The sequence below is a fragment of the Hyperolius riggenbachi genome, chromosome 1 (assembly GCF_040937935.1).
Source record: "Hyperolius riggenbachi isolate aHypRig1 chromosome 1, aHypRig1.pri, whole genome shotgun sequence".
NCBI classification, from domain to species: domain Eukaryota; kingdom Metazoa; phylum Chordata; class Amphibia; order Anura; family Hyperoliidae; genus Hyperolius; species Hyperolius riggenbachi.
Genome location: NC_090646.1, coordinates 73918047 through 73942637, shown reverse-complemented (window position 1 = coordinate 73942637; position 24591 = coordinate 73918047). Strand labels below are relative to the sequence as shown.

The 24591-nt window shown below is 44.8% G+C and overlaps 1 protein-coding gene across 2 annotated transcripts in view; it reads left to right on the top strand.

The window, feature by feature from the left end:
* The window catches only part of RPIA (ribose 5-phosphate isomerase A), a 56162-nt gene that overhangs the window by 4877 nt on the left and 26694 nt on the right, over positions 1-24591 (top strand). For both annotated transcript variants that reach the window (XM_068275140.1, XM_068275149.1), the window contains exons 2-5: positions 9940-10068; positions 20608-20668; positions 20756-20811; positions 22088-22147. In XM_068275140.1, the coding sequence (XP_068131241.1) occupies positions 9976-10068; positions 20608-20668; positions 20756-20811; positions 22088-22147 (270 nt within the window). In that variant the 5' untranslated portion in view covers positions 9940-9975. The remainder of the gene's footprint in view (positions 1-9939; positions 10069-20607; positions 20669-20755; positions 20812-22087; positions 22148-24591) is intronic.

Below are 24591 nucleotides of genomic sequence, written 5' to 3'. Positions count from 1 at the left end.
TCAGCAGGGCTGCCAGGCAACTGATATTGTTTAAAAGGAAATGAGTAAGGCAGCCTCTACATGCCTCTAGCTACAGTTGACCCTTAAGCCTGGTACACACTTGATTGACCAATTCTACCATCTCCATGTAGTATGAGGCCAGTTTCAGACTATACTTTGGAGTTAGCGACCAACAGGCCACATACCTCTCACTACGGTTGTCCTTGAAGCCCAATCTACATGATACGATTCTTTGTACAATTCGATTACGATTCTATTTACGATCCGATTAAATCCGTCATGTCCGATCGGGATTCGATTTAATTCGATTTGCCATTGCAAAACAATGGCAAATCGGATTGAATCGAATCCTGATCGGACATGTCTGATTTAATCGGATCGTAAATAGAATCGTAATCGAATCGTACAAAGAATCGTATTGTGTAGATTAGGCTTTAAGGCTGGCTCCTGCAGAGTGCTGACGCTGATTGTGCTGCTTATATGAAAACAAATAAGCTGTTGTCAGCTTTGCCACCCATTATTTGTTCACCTACATTTATTTTGGTGTATATTGTTCAGAATTGCTTTGTGTTCAGCTGTTTGTTGTAGCTTTAGAATACTGCTATTTCCCAAGTCAGAAAGAAACCTTTTGTAGCTGTTAATTTGTTAATTTTTTTTTTTTTTTTTTTTATTGTTGCATAAAGTTTAGTGTTTTTAGATGTTTTGGCTTTTGTTTGTTCCCCCCCCCCCCCCCCCCTTCTCTCAGGCCCAGAACACACCAAAAACCTCTAGCAGATGTGCAAAATGCTAGATGTTTTGAAACCGATTTTTCAGAGCGATTCTAGGCATGTTTAGAGGGGTTTTCTAAACATGCCTAGCGTTTTTTGGAGAGTTTTTTTTGTGTAGCAGATTACACATATTGTTACAGTAAAGCTGTTACTGAACAGCTACTGTAACGAAAACGCCTGGAAAACCGCTCTGATCTAGCGTTTTTCAGAGCTGTTTTCCACTTTTCTATACTTTAACATTGAGGCAGAAACGCCTCAGAAATCTAAAAAATGCTGCAGCCCTGAGTTTGCGTTTGTGGAAAAAACAACCCGCTCTGGTGTACACCATGTACACCACTGGTGTACACCATCCCATTCACTTTCATTAGCCAAGGGGTTTTCCCCCCTGCAAGCGTTTTAAAAAACTGCTCCAGAACCGCTCTGGTGTGCACCAGCCCTATGACCGCTTTCTCTACAGTAAACCTAATTCTCACTTGTGTTTCAGTTACAAACATGGGCCTATTCTGCTGATTAAACACTTGGGCTAGTTCAGTGGTCAGTTGTGTTGCAGAGTGTATATCACATTTTGAATTAAAAAAATGTTTGGTTTGGGTCCGTTTTAAGCAGCCACATATAGCAATTCTATATGTGGGCTACAGGGCCATTTTTTTTTCTGCAGCTGGCAGGGTGGGATTTCTGAAAAGGCCACAAAGGCCCGGGCTTTGGGTGACTGCAGCCCAAGAGGCACCTGGAAGCAAAAAAGAGGTTGCTACATATGACAGAGGAGGCTGTGAATGGGGAGTAACACATGAATAAGGGAAGCTAATGTCTAAGGGAGCTGTTCATGAAAGAGATTCTGCTGTACTTGGATGTTACACATGGAAGAGGAGGCTGCATATGGAATGGGAGGGCTGCTATAATGGGAGGGCTGCTATAATGGGAGGGGCTGCAGTACATGGATGTTACACATGGAAGAGGGGGCTGCCCATGGAATGGGAGGGACTACTATAATGGGAGGGGCTGCAGTACATGGATGTTACACATGGAATGGGGGCTTTCCTGGCCTGGGGCAGAAAAAGTAGAAATCCGGCCGTGGCTGCTGTAAGTATCCCTTCCCCCGTCCTGGCAGGGTGAGCTGAGTGGCGCGGGGAGATGTCATATTTACCTGCTGGCTTGATTGACAGCGGCACTTCCCGTAGGCACAGTACGGATGACCTTGAGGTCGCTCTCTGCGCCGTACGGGGACCTCGGACCGGCGGCTGAGAGCAGAGCTGCGGCGTGGGACATGTCAGCTTCAAAAGGCTGGAGGAAGCCCTAGGTAAGCAGATCAGGGGGTAGTTAAATTTGCTTGATGACGCCTTGAGGCCTGGAACCAACTACAAAATGCTATCGCTAATCGCAAGTGTTTTGTATGAACAGTTTGTAAGCGATTTCATGAGCGTTTTAGGGAGCGATTTTAGAAAGTGTAATCAATTTGCCAGCGGTAGTGTAGCGATTAGCGTTTTAAAGTCTGATTGGTCCTTTCATTTATTTTTAATTTTGCTACAGTGTACATTAACTTTAAAACGCAAGCAAAATCGCTCCGTGCAAGTTTTGATGAGCGATTACGCCAGCGATAATATACTTTACATTCAAAGCGCAAACGCTAACAAAATGCTGCATGTCCTGCGCTTGCGATTTTGGGAATCGCAAACGCTCCAGTTTAAGTTGGCTCATCCGTTAACATTAGCTGAGCGTTTTGGGAAATCGCTAGTGTTTTCAAGCGCTCCCTAAATGCTCTGAAAAGCGCTCTTGTGGGTTCCAGCCCTCAAGGAGGTACTGTTACGGAAATCTTAACATTTTAAAACGCATACAAATAAGAAGTACATTTCTCCCAGAGTAAAATGAGCCATAAATGACTTTTCTCCTATGTTGCTGTCACTTACAGTAGGTAGTAGAAATTCTGACATTACCAACAGGTTTTGGGCTTGTCCATCTCTCCATAGGGGATTCTCAGCATGGCCTTTATTCTTTATAAAGACATTCCCTAAAAAAGATTTATACAATGATACTGGACAGCCTCCCTGCTTATCGTACACTTTTTTTTGGCAGTTGGACGGAGCAACTGCCATTGACTAAGTGCATCTTGAAAATAACGAAATCCTTGTGAACCCCCCATGAAGAGATGGGCTAGTCCAAAACCGGTCAGAAAGTCTGTTCTGTCAGATTTCTACTACCTACTGTAAGTGACAGCAACATAGGAGAAAAGTAATTTATGGCTAATTTTACTCTGGAAGAAATATACATCTTAATTGTATGTTTACATATATTTTAAATTTGAAGATTTTAAACGGGCTAGGTCTGTCATCACTCGCACCCGTCACACGCACTCGCCTGCCCCTTCTGCCCCCATCCTCCCTCAGCTCTCCGCGGGTCAATAGTTAATAATAATAATAATAATAATAATAATTTGTTTGCGGTAACTGCAGACGATTCCCCACAAGCATTTTGCTGCATGAGATGTGTGTTCTCTGCGTTTTTACCACATACAGTTTTTTTTTATTTTATCTTTTTACAGTAACTGGGGATTCACAGGCATTGTGCGGGAAAAGTAATTCAGGTTGTAACTTTGTAGCCAGATTTGAACTGGGGATCTAGCACTGCAAGAGCGTTATCTGCTGTATCTCACTGACCCTCTCTGCTCTGCACTAGTGTGGCAGGTTCCTCCCTCCTGCTGTGTGACCAGGTATGGGACCTGGTTACAGTTTCAATGTCAGGCTGCAAATCCACTCCTACTGTAACAGAATGGGGGATGTGTATATCAGTGACCAGTGAGCCCATCAGCCTATTGGGGAATATACAAACACTTCTCTCTAGTGACAGATTTAAAGAGGAACTGTATGGCTGATATTGTGGTGAAACCCCTCCCATAGTGTGATACCATGACAGTTTGCTGTGGACCTCATTGCATTGTGGGAAATAACCGCTTTTTCCAACTGCCAAGCAAGCAATATCTCCCTCTGTCTGTGCATAGAACCCTCAGAAAAGAACATTCTGTCCAGATTACCTGGCAGAACTAAAGATGTCACCACCTGTGATACATTTCAGGGAGAGGAAAGATTTTACAATGGGCAAACACTGACTAAATAATCAATATAAATTAATATTGTAAAAAAAAAAAAAAAAAAAGCAGTTTTATTCATTATTTTCACTACAGTTCAGGATTAGCCATACTATGCCAGGAAAAAGAACCACATATATAAGTAGATAAATACTTGATCTACTTACATAACACATGTATTGTACTGTCCATGCTTTGATTTCGGTGAATGTTATATAGTAAATTAAGAGAATTCTGTTCCTGGTGGAAACCTTGGGCTTGATTCACAAAATGGTGCTTTAATTTATCACGCAAACGCGACCGATAACGCATGAATTTTTGCATGCGATAACCGTTACCACTTGAAATTTCGCATGAAGCACTATCCGCAGCGTGCTAACAGTTAGCACCGTTTTGTGAATCAAGCCCCATGTCTTTTGCCCACAGCTGAGGCTAAATACTGATGTCATTCTTCCCTTAACTTTTTTTTTCTTTTCTCCTCCAATCGCTGAGTCACCTCAGCCTTGCTTGTAAACACAAGTGAGCAGGGGGATCATGTTTCAGCTAGTCAGCTAGGGAAGGAAATAAAGGGAAGAGGAGGACTATATTAAAGATAAAAAGAACCCCCAGCATGCAAATGTTTGGCAACGACTATTAGGCCCCATTCACACTTAGAAGCGTGTTTTGCTGGAGTGATCTTTCTGCGATTTTTACAGGGAAAAATCACTGGACAGTGTAGCGATTTCTCCGGGATCGCGTTTAGCGCTTCTATGGCACTGAAACGTGATCGCCGGGAAATCGCCTGAAAATGGTGCAGGCTACGCGTTTGCGTTTTGCGGAGCTTAGCGCAAATCGCCCAAGTAAGAACGGGCCCATAGGGTTTTATTACACTAACTCTTTCAAAAGAGCTAGCGTTTGAGTGCTTTGCCGAAATCGCCGGCAAAACACTCAAATGTGAATGGGGCCTCAAAGGGCCAGTTCTCCTAAAATATGTGATAAGTCCAAATCATAACAGTGGAAAAAGTTTTGAATGCAGGATTAGCATCTTTATCACTTAGTACACTCAGACCAGCTACTGTTGAAATTTGTTTTTTATGGTGACAATCCCGCTTTACTGTTTGCCTGGCCTTCTTCTCAGATAATTGCTTAGATGTGTCTCAGGCAGCTATAAGGTTCTGTAGTTCCTGATTAGATTCATGTTACCATAGCTCCTGTGTAGTGAATGCAGAACATGTGGTCAGTCATCACCCAGAATTGATTGGGTAAGGATGTAGGAGATGTGGTAATGGGAAGCAGCACAAGATCCTCTCACTGCTTTGTGTATCACTCTGAACTTGTAACATCGGCTGCTGGATAGAACTATTGGAAGCACGGTAAATTCTTCTTTACAACTGGTATTTATTTCCTTTTTCTATCACCTCTGGCTATATGGCGGCTCAGTGCCTGTCAGTGCTTACAGAAGGGATTTGATTTGAACTGAGATGTTAGTACAGATAAATGCAGCTCCATTTCTCATTTGCTGCTTCATCTGCTCCCCACATGGCTCGTCTCTAGCTGAGGTGTGGGGCGAGTCTGTGCCAGAGGTTCATCGAAATGCTTTGTATCACTGCATGTGTATCCTTGAGGCCCGAGGTGACAGTAAAACGAATGAAATAAACAATTGTATCTATCTTCCTCCTTCTAAAAATGACTTTTTAAACACTTAAGGACCAGGGGATTTCTTGCTAATCTGTGCTGCGTGGGCTCTCCAGCCCGCAGCACAGATCGGGTTTGAGGCAGGGCGATCAGACTTCACCCCCCCTTTTTTCCCCACTAGGAAGATGTCCAAGCGGGGGGGCTCATCAAAGCCCCCTTTCGCAGCGATTTTTTTTCACGCTCCCTCGCCTTCCCTCCCTCTCTTCTGTGCTGTGGGTGGCACACCTCGGATAGGCTTCAGCCGTATGATGTTAACAGCGGGTATTTCTTCCCCGCGTGTTTACATTTAGCCTGCAAGCCGAGATCGGAGGCTCGCAGGCTGTTCACTGAGACACCCTCCGTGAACTGACATGGAACGGCCGCTCGGATGAGCGGCCGTTTCCATGGAAACACCACTTTGACCTGCCAACGCCTATCGGCGTTAGGCGGTCGTTAAGTGGTTAAGATATTCCAGTTTTATTTTAAGTTTAAATTTGCTTAAAGGGACACTTAAGTCAAACAAAAAAAAAATGAGTTTTACTCACCTAGGGCTTCCAATAGCCCCCTGCAACTGTCCGGTGCCCTCGCCGTCTCCCTCCGATCCTCCTGGCCCCGCCGGCAGCCACTTCCTGTTTCGGTGACAGGAGCTGACAGGCTGGGGACGCGAGGGATTCTTCGCGTTCCCAGACACATTAGCACCCTCTATGCTGCTATATGGTATATGATATATGGTATAGCAGCATAGATGGCGCTATTGTGGCCAGGAACGCGAAGAATCACTCGCGTCCCCAGCCTGTCAGCTCCTGTCACCGAAACAGGAAGTGGCTGCCGGCGGGGCCAGGAGGATCGGAGGGAGACGGCAAGGGCACCAGACAGCTGCAGGGGGCTATTGGAAACCCCAGGTGAGTAAAACTCATTTTTTTTGTTTGACTTAAAGAGAGTCTGAAGCGAGAATAGATCTCGCTTCAGACCTCATAGCTAGCAGGGGCATGCGTGCCCCTGCTAAAACGCCGCTATAGCGCGGCTTAACGGGGGTCCCTGTCCCCCCAAACCCCCTCCGAGCAGCGGGGGAGCGCTTCCTGGTTGGGGCAGGGCTAACCGCCGCAGCCCTGCCCCATGCGCGTCTGTCAGACGCGTACCTCCGCCTCTCTCCCGCCCCTCTCAGTCTTCCTTCACTGAGAGGGGCGGGGGAGAGGCGGCGATGCGCGTCTGATAGACGCGACTGGAGGCAGGGCTGCAGCCGTTAGCCCTGCCTCCAGGAAGATCAGGTCCAGCGACCTTTTTTCCGACCCTGGTTTGCGGGGGGTGGGTTGGGGGTGAAGGGACCCCCGTTAAGCCGCGGGATAGCGGCGTTTTAGCAGGGGCACACGTGCCCCTGCTATATATAAGACCTGAAGCGAGATTTAGTCTCGCTTCAGTGTCTCTTTAAGTGTCCCTTTAAGGGTTTTGTTTTGTTTTTGTTTTGTTTTTTCTGCTTTGTTTTTGCTCAATGACACATTCATTGAAGTATGCCAGAGCTAAAATCTATGAACTATTGGCCAATTTTAATCTCTTTCCTGCACTGAGAAGCCATTTTCTGCTAGGTATGTGTTTTATAGTTGGAAATTCTTATCAGTGAGGGTCACACTGTAGTCACCTCCTGTCAGCCACTTATACCTGATATGTAACTCTTTCAGGCAGAAAAAGAAAAAAAGGAACACATCATAGTCATTTGTGTGCAAGGTACTGTACATACCCATGTCTATCTCATCATGTCACCTCGGGTATCCTTTAACCTCCCTGGCGGTACGCAGTTTCAGAGGCTGTGTCCGCGGTAGGATTTTTTTAAAACAACTTTTTTTTTTTCTTTTCTTTTTTTTTAATTACATTTTTTAAAAAATAAAATGCGTTTTGTGTTAGCTAGCACTTCGTTAGCTAACTATGTCCCCCAAGCCTCGCCGCACCTAACTAAACCCCCCAATTGCCGCTGGCAACATTTACCCCTCCGCGATCCCGCGAGAACCGCAGCTTCACAATTCGGCTTCACTCATCGCTATGGCGACAATCGGACTATGGCGACATTGACGTCATGCGCAGTCCCAATCCTCCCCATACTGAAGACTGGAGCTGATTTGGAGGCTGCGGGATCCCTGGGGGGTACGTATTACAGCAGCAATCGGGGGCGATCTGTGGGGAGCGGAGAAACTTTGGGGACATAGTTAGCTAGCCAAGTGCTAGCTTAAGCCTATACAACAAATTTTATTTTAAAAAATCCTCCCGGGGCCATGTGATCCTCTGCGGCGGTAGCCCGAGCGTAGCTTGGGATTACCGCCAGGGAGATTAAAGGACAACTGAAACAAGAGGGATATGGAGGCTACCATATTTATTGCCTTTTAATCAATACCAGTTGCCTGGCTAGCCTACTGATCCTCTGCCTCTAATACTTTTATCCGAGACCCTGAACAAGCATGCAGCACATCAGGTGTTTCTGACATCATTGTCAGATCTGACAAGATTAGCTGCATGCTTGTTTCTGGTGTGATTCAGACACTACTGTAGGCAAATGGACCAGCAGGGCTGCCAGGCAACTGGTATTGTTTAAAAGGAAATTAATATGGCAGCCACATTCTTCTCACTTCAGTTGTCCTTTAATATAGATTGCCAGCAAATCACAACTTGGAATAGATGAAGCAGCAGCTGTGTTGTTCAGTGATTTGCCAGTCTTAAAGGCAATCAGAAGTGAGAGAGTTATGGAGGCTGCCATATTTATTTTGTTTTAAACAATGCAGATTGCCTGGCTGTTCTGCCAATCCTCTGCTTCTAATGCTTTGTCATAGACCCTAAACAAGCATATGCAGATCGTGTGTGTCTGTGTCTGTCTGTCTGGACCAGCAGGGCTGCCAGGCAACTGATATTTAAAATGAAATGCATATGGCAGCCTCCCTATCCTCCTCCCTTCATGTTCCCTTTAAATTTACTCTTCTGGGTTAAACTGACTTGTTAAAGCAGTAGGATCAGCCATACTACGCCAGGGAAAAAAAACACATATATAAGTAGATAAATACTTGATCTACTTACATAACACATGTATTATACTGTCCACGTTTTGATTTCAGTGAATGTTATATAGTAAATTATGAGAATTCTGTTCCTGGTGGGGGCCATGTCTTTTGCCCACAGTTAAGGCTAACTCGTGATGGCATTTCTGCCCTTTACTTTTTTTCTTGTCTCCTCCAATCGCTGAGTCGCCTCAGCCTTGCTTGTAAACACAAGTGAGTAGGGGATTAGGTTTCAGATAAGGAGCTGGCAGGGGAAATAAAGGGAAGAGGAGGAATAGATTATAGATAAAAAGAACCCCCAGCATGCAATTCTCTGGCACCGACTACTAAAGGGCCAGTGCTCCTTAAGTATGTGATAACTCCAAATCATTTGAAAGTTTTGAATGCAGGATTAGCATCTTTATCACTTAATACACTCAGACCAGTTGCTGTTGAAATTTGATTTTTATGGTGACGATACCGCTTTAAGCTACATACTTGCCAGAAGATGGCTTGGAGAACCCACGGCGATGTGATCAGAGGAACAAGCACTCCCCAATCCAACTTTCTACGGCAAAAACACGCGATGGCACATGACGGCCGCGAACGAAGGTTCAAACCATCATGGGAGTCGTTGGTGATCTTAAAGATCCACCATGACAGTTGTAATTGCCGTGTCTTAAAACATTGTTCGTGTAATTGTGCACATGCACCCACATTGTGACATCATGAAAAACAATCTTGTCGTGCAAAAAAAAAAAAAAAAACCCAGTTGAGGGAGAAAAGTCGCGTTTTGGGTGTGTGCCTTTACTTTAGGACGACAAATTTCCATCTTGCCTGCAGCATTTGTACTGTTAGGACACCACAGTCTTGTTGCATGTTTTGCAAAAGCCTATAAATCCAGGCCAGGTTTGCATGATCTCTACTGCTCTCTTGTGTTCTTCTGCTTCAGGGAATGATAATCAATGTAGAAAATAAACTCATGAACTCTTTACCGGATAAATAAGTATCCAGCTATAGGCTGGATAGAACAGCAGCACCAGGTGTGTACCAGTCTGCTCCTACAAATAAACCATGGTAAAGGCTAGAATCATGTGCATTGCTAATCCAAGCTTTGCAAAGTGGGATGAAAATAAATTCCTGAACAACATCTGTAACTATCAGTCTACATTCTATTCTTCATACAAGCACCTAGAAAGTGGCTGCATTAAAGCCAAGATACAGGAGTTTCCCCGCTCGCCCCCCCCACCCCCCCCCAATCCTAAGTAACCTCCACACAGTGAGGGCTTTTTGGTCTCTTTTAGTCCCTTTTATGTTCTTGGTGGTTCTGGGTCACCCTGAGCTGCTTGGGTATTCTGTTGTACTAGGACTTTACTGATGCACTCCTGTAGTAACCCTTCTCATGCTCTTATCTTCTCGTCAGTTGTGACATCTGCTCAGACGCCAGCGTGCTCCTTGCATGATACAGCGTCGGCTGCTCACCACCATCAGCAGGATGACCGAGGAGGCCAAGAGACTGGCGGGATGTGCTGCTGTGGACAATCATGTCCAGGTTTGTTCTGACCTTTTTAATTCTACTCCTTTTTAGGATTACTGCAACCTAGTCCTTTTGGTCAGCTATTAATTAGACTGATGTCTCCCCATTCCCTCCTGAACTGTTCCAGTCATCTCCTGGGTCACTGATGCTGCCCTTCGTTACCAGTCCCTCCACTGGCTGCCAGTTACCCAGCAGATCTAAATGATACAAGTAACACTTGCTTATAAAAGTTTCATAAATTGTCTTCTCCATATATTTCCTTACTAAATTCTGGGTGCCATCCCTAACTTTGCCATGAAACCCTCCTATCTTCCATGTTTGTTACCTCTTCCCACCCTTGCAGCCAGGACATTACACACGTCAAATACCCTCCCTAGGAGATTCCCCCCCCCCCCCCCCCGCTGTGTGTGTGTGTGTGTGTGTACGCACGAGCACGCAATTTGCAATGTAAAGCAAGCCTTAGGAGAAGTTTGGAATCGGCATAACAGCCAGGCAAGAATAATGTAGCTGGTGATGGCATTTTTATATTCCTCTCACTTGTGATTTCCTTTAACTTGGAGACATTGTCTTGTCTGGTAAATATTAGTCTTGCTAAGCATGTAGAAGGCAGGAATGCCAAGTAATCCCAGTCACTCCCTTGGTACACTAGACAAGCGGAGACTGGTGCGCAGTACAAAGGCTGCCAGCCTTATTATTAACCACTTCACCATTGAGGGGTTTCACACCCTGACCACTAGAGCAATTTTCACCTTTCAGCGCTCTTTCCATTCATTCGTCTATAACTTTATCATTACTTATCACAATTAACCGATCTATATCTTGTTTTTCCCGGATCGTCACTCGGACAGCACCCCTGGATGAGACTTGTCTCCCTCCCCACCGTGGACAGGAACTGCAAAAGAAGAATTTGCATAAGCGACAGGCAGCCTGCTATATAAGCTACTTACTTGCTGCTATACTTCAGTATAGTTTCCTGTCCCGGACGGAGCGGAGGGAGAGGTCTCCAGGGTGCCATCCGTGTCAGTCGGCAGGGGCAGCGTGTAGCAGGACTCCCATCAGAGCTGAGCAGTGATCAGTGGGGAGTCCTGCAGCGTATGGGAGGCTTCTCCAGTGAAGGCGGCTGTGTTATGCGCGCAGGCGCGCGCATGAAGAAGGTCACTTCCGGTTCACCCGGAAGTAGTCACGCGCTGGCGTCCCGCGTGATCTGAGGTCTGCAGAGCGGCAGGGGCCGCGGCGGTGAGAAGCGAATCAGCCGAACAGCTGATTCCAATTAAGATGCCTGACCAAGCGGCAGGGGCCGCGGCGGTGATATGCAGTCAGCCTGCAGGCTGATTCATCAAGGTATGTGAGGCTGATTAACATAAATTATGCAACAAGGGTAGCATTGATTGTCTTCAGCTGGGTCTGCTTATGTGTATTTAAGCTAGAGGTGAGTCCATGATTCAGATGTTGCTGGCAATCATGGAGGACGCTTCAGGTTCAGCTCCTTTGCAGTCTGCGAAGTCTGGCCAAGACCCCTCTCTGGCAAGTAGATGTGGTACCTGAAATACTCCTGCTTGTTTGATATATAATATAAAACCTCTAGTAATATTTGTTCCTTGTTTGTGTTTTTTTATAGCCTAAAAAACATGACAAGTCGGACAAATCTGATAAAAATGAAAAGTCTGAAAGGCCTGACAAGGCTGCTGCTCAAACCAGTCAGCATGGTTCAAACAGGTCTGAGAAGAAATGTGCAATATGTAACGGTCGTTTATCTTCATCTTCCAAAAAGCTGTGTCAGAACTGTACAGAAAAGGTGGTTAAAGATGAGTCACCCGTCATATTTAAAGATTTAATGGGCTGGATGAGGTCAGAAATGTCTACAGCAATAAAAGAGATTAAGGAATCTGCCATTGCTTCAAATCCTATAGTTCCTTCGGATGTCCAAGGAACTGGTGGAGATATGGACACAGTGCCTGTAGTTACTATTCCAGCATCTCCTGTATTGGATTTATCTCAGCCGGGGCCCTCCGGTTCTAAACGTAGAAGAGAAAGCGAGGTGGAGGATTCAGAATTATCTGAGGGGGAGATTTCTGAATTGGATCATCCATCAGATGGGGAAGTCTCTAATTCTGATAGATCGAAATTTGCTTTCTCTGCTGATTTAATGAAGGACTTATTAGGTGCTATGTATGATACAATGGGTATCAAGACAGAGAAAAAATCTTTGACGCCTTTGGATGAGATGTACAGAACTTTGGCGGAACCCCAGCCTCAGTTTATCCCAGTCCATTCCACCTTAAAGGGTATGATTAAGAAGGAATGGGATAACCCTGAGAAGCGGGCCTTCTGGCCTAGGTCCTTATCCAATCGTTACCCTTTTTCTCCAGAGGATCAGGGGTTTTGGGGTCCTCCGCCTAGGTTGGACCCATCTTTTTCAAAGGTGTCAAAGAAAACGGACTTATTATTTGAGGATTTTGGAAGTCTGAAGGATCCAATCGACAAAAAGATGGACAACCTTCTGCGTAGAGCATGGGAATCCTCTTCCTTGACATTTAAGCCCGCTGTAGCTTCAACAGCAGTGAGTAGATCATTGAAGACATGGCTGTTAGAAATGCAGAATAAGATCGCTTCCGGTGTTTCCCGAGAAGAGATTCTTAACGATTTTCCTAAAGTTTTAAATGCCTCTAATTATATTATAGATGCTTCAGATGACACAGTAAAACTTACGGCCAGAACGACTGCCTTAGTTAACTCAGCCAGAAGAGGTATATAGGTTAAAACCTGGAATTGTGACAATTCCTCGAGATCAAAACTGTGTGGTATTCCATGTGAGGGGGGGCTGCTTTTTGGATCAAAATTAGATGATACACTAGATAGAACATCAGATAGAAAGAAAAACTTTCCAGAAAAGAAAAGACCATTTCAGTATAAGCGGCCATTTCGTCCCCCCAACAGATCTGAGCAGGACTCCAAATCTTCCAAGGGTAAACGTTGGGCCCCGTATAGACCGCAGAAGTCAAAACCCAACTTCAATCCTGCCAAGAGACAGGATAAGCAATGACGCCAGGATCCCAGTGGGGGGGAGGGTTGCAAACTTTTTGGAAGTATGGCAGCCTCAGTTCACAAGTCAGTGGTTGCTAAAGATTATTTCAGAGGGGTACCAGATCGAGTTCAGTCATCCTCCTCCTCTAAGGTTTTGCATTACTCCACAACCCCAGGATCAAAGAAAGTGTCTGGCATTACAGAACGAGGTCCTGTCCCTTCAGGAGAAGGGGGTAATAAGATATGTACCAAGCTGCCAGAGAGGAAAAGGGTTCTATTCTCATGTGTTTCTGGTGAAAAAGCCACAGGGAACTTACCGGTTTATCCTAAACCTAAAAAAGTTAACTCTAAATGTGAAATACAGAAAATTCAGGATGGACAATATAAAATCTGTGATTCATCTCTTGCAGAGAAACGATTTTCTTGCTTCCATAGATCTCAACGACGCATACCTTCACCTGCCCATCCATCCATCATCTCAACAGTATCTAAGATTTGCAGTGCTCATGGAGGAAGAGGTAAGACATTTTCAGTTTATTGCTCTTCCTTTTGGACTTTCCTCTGCACCATGGCTATTTACCAAGGTGATGTCCGAGGTTTTAGCCGAGCTTAGACTGAGGGGAATCAATATCCTCGGATATTTAGATGATTTTTTGATTTGGGGCCCTTCAGCTGAAGTGGTAAGGTCACAGACATTATCGACATTAGACTATCTCCAGCAGTTGGGTTGGCTTATTAATTGGGAGAAATGTTCCCTTGTTCCATCCCAGGTCATAGAGTTTCTAGGTTTTAACATTGATACTAGAAAGGAGAAGATCTTCATGCCTGATAGAAAGATTTTTGCCATTCTAAACGCTGTTTTTTCCTTTCAGAACTCAAGAACAATATCGCTGAGGAAAGCAATGGCAATACTCGGACTCCTAACAGCCTCATTTCCCGCAGTACAGTGGGGACAATTCCACGCAAGAGTACTACAGTTGTGGATACTCAGATCATGGAACAGGAGCCTCACAGTGCTAGACAGGAGGATCTCTATTCCTCACAGCATAAAAGTGTCTCTGTTGTGGTGGCAGGATCGGGTTCACTTTAACAGGTCGTTTGTGGAATTACCCGGAACAAAGGATAATCACAACGGATGCCAGTTTATGGGGATGGGGAGCACACCTGGATGCTCTTCCAGCCCAGGGACAGTGGTCTATACAGATCAGCTCAAGGTCATCAAACAGCAGAGAACTAGAAGCAGTATGGATGGCACTACTACACTTCAAGGATCAAATCAGAGGATCGCATGTAACTATAAAGACCGACAACAGGGCAGTTGTGGCATTCTTAAACAGACAGGGAGGCACGAGAAGTCAGATATTATGGAAGCAGACATCAAAGATTATGTTTTGGTCAGAAAGCAATATCGAGTCTCTACAGGCACGTCACCTAAAGGGGACATCAAACCAGGTGGCGGATTATCTAAGCAGGGAGAGGCTGGACCAGAACGAGTGGTCACTCAACCAGAAGGTCTTTCAGATGATAATTTCACAGTGGGGATGCCCAGAACTGGATTTATTCGCCAGGAGAAAGAACTCAAAATGTCGGAAATTTTGTGCCCTATACCAGGAGGATTCACCTTGGGTGGTGGATGCGTTCACAATCAGTTGGGAGGGTATGATGATGTATGCTTTTCCTCCAATTCCATTACTTTCAAGAGTATTGAAGAAGATCATTCAGGACAGGGCGAGACTCATATTGATTGCTCCAATGTGGCCCAAACGTCCATGGTTCACATTACTTCAGTCTCTAGCGATATCCGAACCAATAGTACTCCCACTGATACAGGACCTGTTGTCCCAGGGCCCAGTGTTGCATCCAGATCTGAGTCTACTTCATCTATCAGCCTGGAACCTGAGTGGGAAATACTAAAGTCCAAGGGCTTCTCAGATGATCTGGCAGAAACATTACTCAATAGTAGGAAAAAGGTAACTCGGGGAATCTACCAGAAGGCATGGAGAGTCTTTAAAGAGGAACTGTAACATAAAAATATCCCCTGGGGGGTACTCACCTCGGGTGGGGGAAGCCTCCGGATCCTAATGAGGCTTCCCACGCCGTCCTCCATCCGTCAGGGGTCTCGCTGCAGCCCTCCGTGGAGTCCGGGCAGCGGTGACGTCATTATTTACCTTCCTGGCTCCTGCGCAGGCGCTCTGACGGCTTTCCATTCCGAACTACACGGAAATACCCGATCGCCGTCGGGTCCGCTCTACTGCGCAGGCGCAAGTCTCCTGCGCCTGCGCAGTAGAGCGGACCCGAATGAGATCGGGTATTTCCGTGTAGTTCGGAATGGAAAGCCGCCACAGCGCCCCCGCTGGAGCCAGCAAAGGTAAATATTGAAATGACAGTCGGCACAGTCGCCGGCTGTTCGGAGGGCTGCGGAGAGACCCCCGTGGGACAGAGGACGGCGTGGGAAGCCTCATTAGGATCCGGAGGCTTCCCCCACCCGAGGTGAGTACCCCCCAGGGGATGTTTTTAATGTTACAGAGTCTCTTTAAGGACTGGTGTGCAAACAGATCTTTTAACAATAGATCACTTAGGTCAGTTTTGGAGTTTTTACAATGTGGCTATAAGAAGGGCCTCAGTGTTAGTACTCTGAAGGTTCAGGTATCAGCCCTGAGTGTTTTTCTGGAAAGAAAGTTAGCACAGGAAGATTATATAGTTCGTTTTTTTCAGGCACTGAGAAGACTAAAACCATCTATACGATCAAGAGTACCTGCTTGGGATCTCAATACGGTCTTACAGGGTCTATGCGAGTCTCCATTTGAACCTTTATCTCAGGTCTCTGACAAATTCCTAACATTAAAAACCATATTTCTTCTAGCCATTACTACTGCAAGAAGGATAGGGGAGCTACAAGCTTTATCCATAAAGGAGCCGTATTGTGTTATTTCAGAAGATAGAGTAACATTACGCCCGGATGCAGCATTCCTTCCTAAAGTGGTTTCCTCATTTCACAGAAACCAAGAAATTTATATTCCGTCATTTTGTGAGAATCCCACAAATGATAAGGAAAAGAGACTACATTCTCTAGACGTAAGAAGATGTTTATTACATTATTTGGAAAGGACTAACTCTTGGAGAAAGTCAGACGCAATTTTTGTCCTGTTTGCAGGCAGGTCAAGAGGAAATAAGGCTTCTAAGACAACCCTAGCACGTTGGATCAAGCAAGCAATTGTATCAGCATACCAGGTGCAAGGGAAGACGTTAACTTCTTCTGTCAGGGCCCATTCTACAAGAGGTATCTCTACGTCATGGGCAGAGAGGGCAGGGGCCTCTATTGATCAGATATGCAGAGCTGCAACATGGTCGAGTCATAACACGTTTGTGAAACATTATCGACTTAATGTATCTGCAGGCACAGATTTATCCTTTGGAAGGAAGGTTCTGCAAGCAGTGGTCCCACCCTAAGCCTGATCTCTAGTATATCGTCTCATCCAGGGGTGCTGTCCGAGTGACGATCCGGGAAAGACAACTTTACTTACGGTAACGTCTTTTCCGGTAGTCAGGAGGACAGCACCCCTACAACCCGCCCTTTTTGGGTGGAGTATCAGAGGTTTGTATAAGCATTATTAATGTCTGTATTATCTTTTATATTTACTGAAGTATAGCAGCAAGTAAGTAGCTTATATAGCAGGCTGCCTGTCGCTTATGCAAATTCTTCTTTTGCAGTTCCTGTCCACGGTGGGGAGGGAGACAAATCTCATCCAGGGATGCTGTCCTCCTGACTACCGGAAAAGACGTTACCGTAAGTAAAGTTGTCTTTTCCACCACCAATTAGGCTTTCTTTAGGTGGGACATTATGCCAAGAATTATTTTATTCTAAATGTGTTTTAATGGGAAAATAGGAAAAATGTGGGAAAATTTTTTTCTGTTTTCGGCCATTATAGTTTTTAAATAATGCATGCTACTGTAATTAAAACCCATGAAATGTATTTGCCCTTTTGTCCCGGTTATAAAACCGTTTAAATTATGTCCCTATCACAATGTTTGGCGCCAATATTTTATTTGGAAATAAAGGTGCATTTTTTTCAGTTTTGCGTCCATCCCGAATTACATTAGTTTTTACATTACATTAAAGGGATACTGTAGGGGGGTCGGGGGGAAAATGAGTTGAACTTACCCGGGGCTTCTAATGGTCCCCCGCAGGCATCCTGTGCCCGTGCAGCCGCTCACCGATGCTCCGGCCCCGCCTCCAGTTTACTTCTGTAATTTCTGACTTTAAAGTCAGAAAACCCCTGCGCCTGCGTTGCCGTGTCCTCGCTTCCCCTGATGTCACCAGGAGCGTACTGCGCAGGCACAGACCATACTGGGCTTGTGCTATACACTTCTGGTGACATCAGCGGGAACGAGGACATGGCCACGCAGGCGCAGGGGTTTTCTGACTTTAAAGTCGGAAATTCCAGAAGTGAGCCAGAGGCGGGGCCGGAGAATCGGTGAGTGGCTGCGCGGGCACAGGATGTCTGCGGGGGACCATTACAAGCCACGGGTAAGTTCAACTCATTTTCCCCCGACACCCCCCCCCCCCACAGTATTCCTTTAAATCCCCATAGTTATAAAGTAAGTGTTGTACCCTCCTGACATAAATATTTAAAAAGTTCAGTCTCTAAGGTAACTATTTATGTATTTTTATTGTACATTTAGCATTTAATTAAAAAAAAAAAGGGAGTGTGGGAGGTAATGAGTTAATTTTTTGTGTAAAAGTAATTTATTTGTGTGTTAAAAAATGTGTAGGGTGTAGTTTTACTATTTGGCCACAAGATGGCCACAGTAACTTTTTGTTTTAATGCGACCTCCAAGCGTCCTTCCGGAAGCTTGGAGGAAGTACTTGGAGGCTGGGTAAGTGTTTATTTTTCACAATGATCGCGCTGCTCATCGGAGAGCAGCGGATCATTGCGGGGCTTAGATCAACGAACGGGAATGGATTTTCCCGTTCATTGATCTGCGGGCGGCGGCGTGTTTACTAGCGGCAGGCGGCGTGTTTACCAGCGGGAGCGCGGGCAGCGGCGGGAAGTACGGATTTCTCCGTCCCTGGGGGGTTAAAGGACGGAAAAAGGGACGGAGAAATTCGTACGGGCGGGGGTAAAGTGGTTACGCTTATGACTTGAAAATCCTATACGGTTTTAGAAAAAAAAAAAGTGTGTGTGTGTGTATGTATATATATATATATATATATATATATATATATATATATATATATATATATATATATATATATATATATATATATATATATATATATATATATATATATATATATATATATATATATATATATATATATTAGAATCTCGATCAGGTCCCAGCAAATGCGCCTGTATAAATATACAAAGTATGACCAATTCTGATATAGTAAACTACTTGTCCTGGTCCTTCTGAGTTTACTATAAAGGGATTCTATTGTAGCAGTTCATTAACACTGGATGTTGGCTGTTGCCATGGAAAATGATCTCAGGTTGCCCATGCCCAGCCACTTCCTACATCTAGCATACTATATGATTGCAAGGGCAGGGTGCGCCTTCTAGAGTTTCCTGCTTCCGCGGTACTTACTCTGCTGTGTTGCTGGATGTTCTGCTTGTTCGGGTGCCAGCTGTTGCTGGTGGCTGAATTGCTCTGTTTTTTTTTTCCCCCATAATTTAGGCTCCCGTCTTTTCCCAGGGAGTTACCCTCTGAGCGCCACTATAGCCGTAATTCGCATTATAGTCTATGGCAACACCCAAATGTCCGGTGGCCCTTTTTCTCGCCCTTAGGTGGTGGCCACTTACCTCCAAATATGGGATACATTTATGTACTGTAGTAAATTAGCCACTTGATGACCGCAGTGTTAAACCCCCCTAAAGACCAGGCACTTTTTTGCTGCACTGGGCTGTGCAGGCTTTTCAGCCTTCTGCACAGCCCAGCGAAGGAGTATGACGATCGGACTCGCATCCTATTTTTGTCCCTAAGGGGACATGCTGCCGGAGGGGTCCGATCGCCGCGGGCACTTTTATTTATTTTTTCTTCAGCCTCTCATTGCCGCTGCCACCGTCCCTCTCCTTCCCTCCTCCCCTCTGCCTAAAGAATTGAGCAGGACGGCGATCCGTCCTGCTCTCCACCTCTCATAGGCATCAGCCTATGAGAAGACGGCGATCCCCGGCCAATCAGAGGCCAGGGATCGCCGATCTTGTACAGCGCTACTTAAGACCGCAGCGCTGTATGCCTGTAAATAAAGGGGATTTCTTTCCCCTTTTGTTTACACGCAGCCTGCTAGCTGCGATCCGTGGCTAGCAGGCTAATCACGGAACTCTGTTCCGCGAAGTGGCAGGGAACGATCGCGCATGCGTGCGGCCGTTCCCTGGGAAACTGCAGCCCCAGGACTTGACGCCAATTGGCGTTAGGCGGTCCTGGGGCTGCTGCCGCGGTCATGCCCATTGGCGTGAGGAGGTCGTAAAGTAGTTTAAAACTAGTTAAAGCACCAAATGCAACTCCTCTTTTTGCAGAAGAAGCAGGTAAAACACATGGGACACATATCTTCATTGCGTGGCTACTGCCAGCTCCCTCACCTCCTCATCTGAGACCCCTTCCAAATCCTCCACTGTGTAGAAGACTGGAGAAAAGTGGTGGCACAACTCAATGTGCTCAGAGATGGCACTAAAAGAGGGCAAAGGTATACAGTTGGCCCGTGAAACTCAAACTGCATCGTGGTGAATCCACACAAACATAACAGGGAACATTCATGTTCCCTGTTATGTCTGTGTGGAATTTTTTCTCCTGGTGGACTCAAAGTGCCAGAACTGCAGCCACTAGGTCATGCTCAGTAGCAGTGTTTGGGAGTCTTGCCCAAGGTCTCATAGGAAGTGCTGAGATTCAAACTCGGGTCTCCTGTGTCAGAGGCAGAGCCCTTAACCTGTCCACTATCCAGCTACTGCATGACCCACCTTCCCCATATCCAAAGGATTCTCAATCCACTGTACTCCAGGATTTACTCTTCCTTATGATTTCGGGCATTAAAACCTTTTACTCCCCAGATATCAGTATAAATACAATATGTAATCATTGTTTTATATCCATCCCTATGGGCACCTCTGACATTGACCAGAATCATTGGTGCCTTCCCTGTGTTCATTTCCTGAAGATTTCAGGTACAGGAAGTGAGATCATCTCTCCACTAGGGATGACAATGCTTAGGAGAACTGTCAGAGAAGCATGTGATCAGTTAGATCAGCTGATAGATTTGTAAGGCTCGGATTTGCTGTGATGTCAGCTGATGCAACTGATCACATGCATCTCCAACAAGTTCTTCTAAGCATTGCAATCCCTACTCTCCACTGGGGACACAGATGGAAAGGGAACAAATTGATAAGTCCTAATCCTTCCCAGCTGTGCTCATGCCAAATGTAAAGTTGTAGCTGGGACTGGGCATACATTTTGTTCGAACATGGAAAATGTAGCTGCAAAGTGGCATATCAGCTCATATAATTTTATATGGTTATATTTTTTTTTTCTTTTTAGAATAATCAAGTTCTTGGCATTGGAAGCGGTTCTACGATTGTCCATGCAGTCAATCGATTAGGTATGGGGTGTGTGTGTTTTTTTCCATTATTTGTGATATTTAGGATTTTACATGTTTTTGTGATTTTTCTCTTGCTTTATTCTTCAGCTGAGAGGGTGAAGAAGGAGAGCCTTAATGTGTCCTGCGTTCCGACATCCTTCCAGGTGAGCACTGTGTTATGCCAGACAAGGCATGCTATTTTTCATGCATGCTGATTTGGTTTGCTCATGGTTCCCAGTAATTATTTGTGTTTTATAGTATGCCAGGAAAAGATGCCGGCAGCCATCTGTCTTACCCGGCCCTAAGTTGTTGGTGTTTGGTGTGTTTTCCTTGTATAACTGTTTATTTATTTATTTTTTCATTATTTTGAAAAATGGAAGCATCATAAAGCAAGTTTACTTTTTTTCTACACACCGCCGGTGAGTTGGGCGCATGACGGTCGTATGACGGCTTGTCCTGCTGCCACTTCTGGCCATGTTCAATACTATACCCCCTCCAAGTCGTAGCAACTCTGAAAGAGAAGTGATTTTGGGTCCGGCGATCGCCAGAGCACTGAATTACCCATGCGCAGGACTCGGGTTATAGCATCGCTGCTATAGCGGCGCCCAACTCGTGTGCTATGTGCACGGTGCCAAAATCACCTGCCTCGGGAAGAAGCTCCATCATGGTGATATAACTGCCAAGTTTAGGGTTTAAAAGGAACCTTAAGTGAGAGGAATACAGCTGCCATTTTTATTATCTAATAATGCCAGTTTTAAATGACCACAAGACTTCACTGCGCTTCAGACTCCTAGGTGATTTTCAGTGATGCAGGGACCAGTAATATTCATCCAGTCGATAAGCCCAATTGAAAAATATCACCAAAGCACAACACTTCGTATAAAAGAGACTAAAAAAACATACATAGGGTACAGTTGTTCTGCAGAGAATTGATGCCCCTTCACCAGTCCACCTGCAATTCACTTTTCTCTTCACACACAACAGACCACCTGGTAAATCACAGGTTCCCCACCCCCACCTTAGCCCGCACTTACCCAGGCATCCTGTGAACAATGACCATCAACAGGCAGCAGGATTTGATATTGACCTTCACTCAGTGGTACACTTACTGAAAAATACTCTTAATAGTGAAGTACTGTTTATTAAAAACAGGAATTGCACTTACAATTGTAGAAGTGATTAAGCATGTATCTGGTAAAGATGGTGTTCCTGGGACACTGCTCCCACCGCCTTGGCGGTGCAAAAAGGATGGTTTGCTGAAACACTGAACTAAATAGGCCATATCTCTAGCTACTGAAAATGATTATGACGTTGAGGAGATTAATTGCTGAATGCAGAACAGACCATTAGACTCTCTTGTGATCCCTGCACAGCGTTCTTGTGATCTTCTCATGTATGTAGGGAAGATGGATTGCAAAGTAACAATACTCTTACTTGCAGGCACGTCAGCTGATACTACAGAATGGATTGAATCTGACAGATCTGGAGAGACACCCAGAGGTAAGATTGTTTATTACATTGTGAATGAAGAGAGTGTTGGTTAATGCAACTTGTATCATTAGCATAATGCACCTAAAGTTTAGGTGGTTAAAATGTTTTAAAGCCCCACTTAAGTGGGATTGTCTGCCACAAAATCAAATTCCATTTACCCACTGCTCAGTTTATTATATAGTCTACAACCTGACCCTGCATTGCAAGCATTCCAATATAATCATAAATGTTTATGCTGTAATGGATCTTATCTCAGTGAGCTTGGCTCTATTTGGTACATTGCTGGGGAAGGGAAGCTTGTTATCTCTTCTCCCACATTCCTTCTTATGAATGGGTTAAAGTGGACCCAAATTAAAAATTCAAGATTTCAGAAATGAAATCTATTTTCTAAATTCTAATAATGGCAGCCTTTTTTTCCAGCTGCATGATGATAAATATAAAAATGTTACATTTATTGGAGAAACCCCTCCCTTCCTTTCAAATTGCCGGGACAGAATCCGGCCAACTGGTGGAGTAGGTGGTGTCCGGCAAAGGAGAAATTGCTAATGGCTGCCACCTGTATAACCCTAGCTATGCATAGAGAAGGGTGAAAAGCATGCACTGAAATGCTCATAGGCTTGAAGGAGTGTTTATTTATCTTTGTATGTGTCAGAGCGGTGCAACTAAATATTTTGAATTAAAAAACAAAAATGTTTGGTTTGGGTCCACTTTAAGGGCAGTTCAGTGTGAAATTAGGCTGAGAAGGGAAATGCACCTCACCCCTCTGCAGAAACTGCTGAAATATGAGCTATGCTGTGCTCACATGTGTCATATAAGCTAAGAGATCATAACCTATCAAAGCGCTATAGCTGAAAAAAACTATACAGTGCCACCAGAGTGCGCTCCAACCTAGGTTTGGCCAACCTTTTTCACAAATCTAGCCAATGTTCAGCGCACATCCGTACACAAAGTCCTTTTCTTAAAAAGTTCATTCAATTATACAATACAATACAATACAATAACATTTGTAAAGCGCTTTTCTCCCATAGGACTCAAAGCGCATAGCTGTGTCTCAGATTAATACAGGGTTTCAGGCTGGGTTGTGTTACAGAGGAGATAGTCAGATGTTCATGAATGCCAGACTGAAAAGGTAGGTTTTCAGTTTAGACTTAAATGTTTCCAGGGATGGGGCTGTCCTGATTGGGTGTGGCAGGGAGTTCCAAAGTGTAGGGGCAGCATGACAAAAGGGTCTGTCTCCAAAGGTTTTGAGGTGGACTCTGGGGGTGACCAAGGTGTTACGTCCTTTTGATCTAAGATTGTGGGGGGTGTGATGTAGTTGCAACAAGTCCTTCAGGTATCCAAGGCCCAGATTGTGCAAGGATTTGAATGTCAGTAAGCCAATCTTAAACAGAATTCTCCATTTTATCGGTAGCCAGTGGAGTGAGCTCAGGGTTGGTGTTATGTGGCAATGGCGGGGTTGGCTCGTTAACAGCCTTGCGGCGGCATTCTGTACTAATTGCAGGCGGCGTAAGTCTTTTTTATGCAGGCCTGTGTAGAGGACGTTGCAGTAGTCTAACCTTGATGTGACGAAGGCATGAACTAGGGTTGGAAGATCCTCTGAAGGAATTAGGTGTTTAATCCTTGCAATATTCCTTAGGTGAAAGAAGGAATGTTTCACAACAGCTGAGATTTGAATCCTGAAGCTTAATTTCCCATCAATCAGTACTCCCAGGCTGCACACACAGTCTGAGTTGTTCAGGTCTGAGCTCCCTATCCTTAGCAGTGTTGGTTGAGACTGGAGCTGCTTTGCTGTTGAGCCCTGGCCCTCGATAACAAGAACCTCAGTTTTGTCAGCATTAAGTTTTAGCCAATTATTATTCATCCACTCCTGAAGCTCAGCTAAGCATGCGTTTATTTGTGGAGTAGGGTCTGTGACATCAGGTTTGAATGACAAATATAGCTGTATGTCATCAGCATAGCAATATGTCAGGCCATGTTTTTGTATGATTTCTCCAAGTGGCAGCATGTATACTACTCTCATGGCTTCTTTTCTTTTTTGCATGTATCATATCCTACTAATATAATAAATGGGAAAGTTTGGATGTTTGTTACTCGATCACGCAAAAATGGCTGAACGGATTTGAATGAAATTTGGCACACACATGGTACATTACCTGGAATAAAGTATAGGATACTTTTTATTCCCATAACCAAAAAGGGGGCGGAGACAAATACAAATTTCACTGGGAAATGTAAACTGCAGCCATTCTTACACTGTTAATGTTACGGTTCTCAAACTTTGCACAGATGGTTACTGGGTGACTGGGATTAATATTCAGAAAAGTGGGTGGAGTCTATAAAAGCCAATCAAAATTAACTTATTGATTTTCAAGGGGAATATTTACATTGCTGCCATTCTTGCACTGTTAATGGCACACGCCTCAAACCTGGTACAGTTGATCATTGGGTGACTG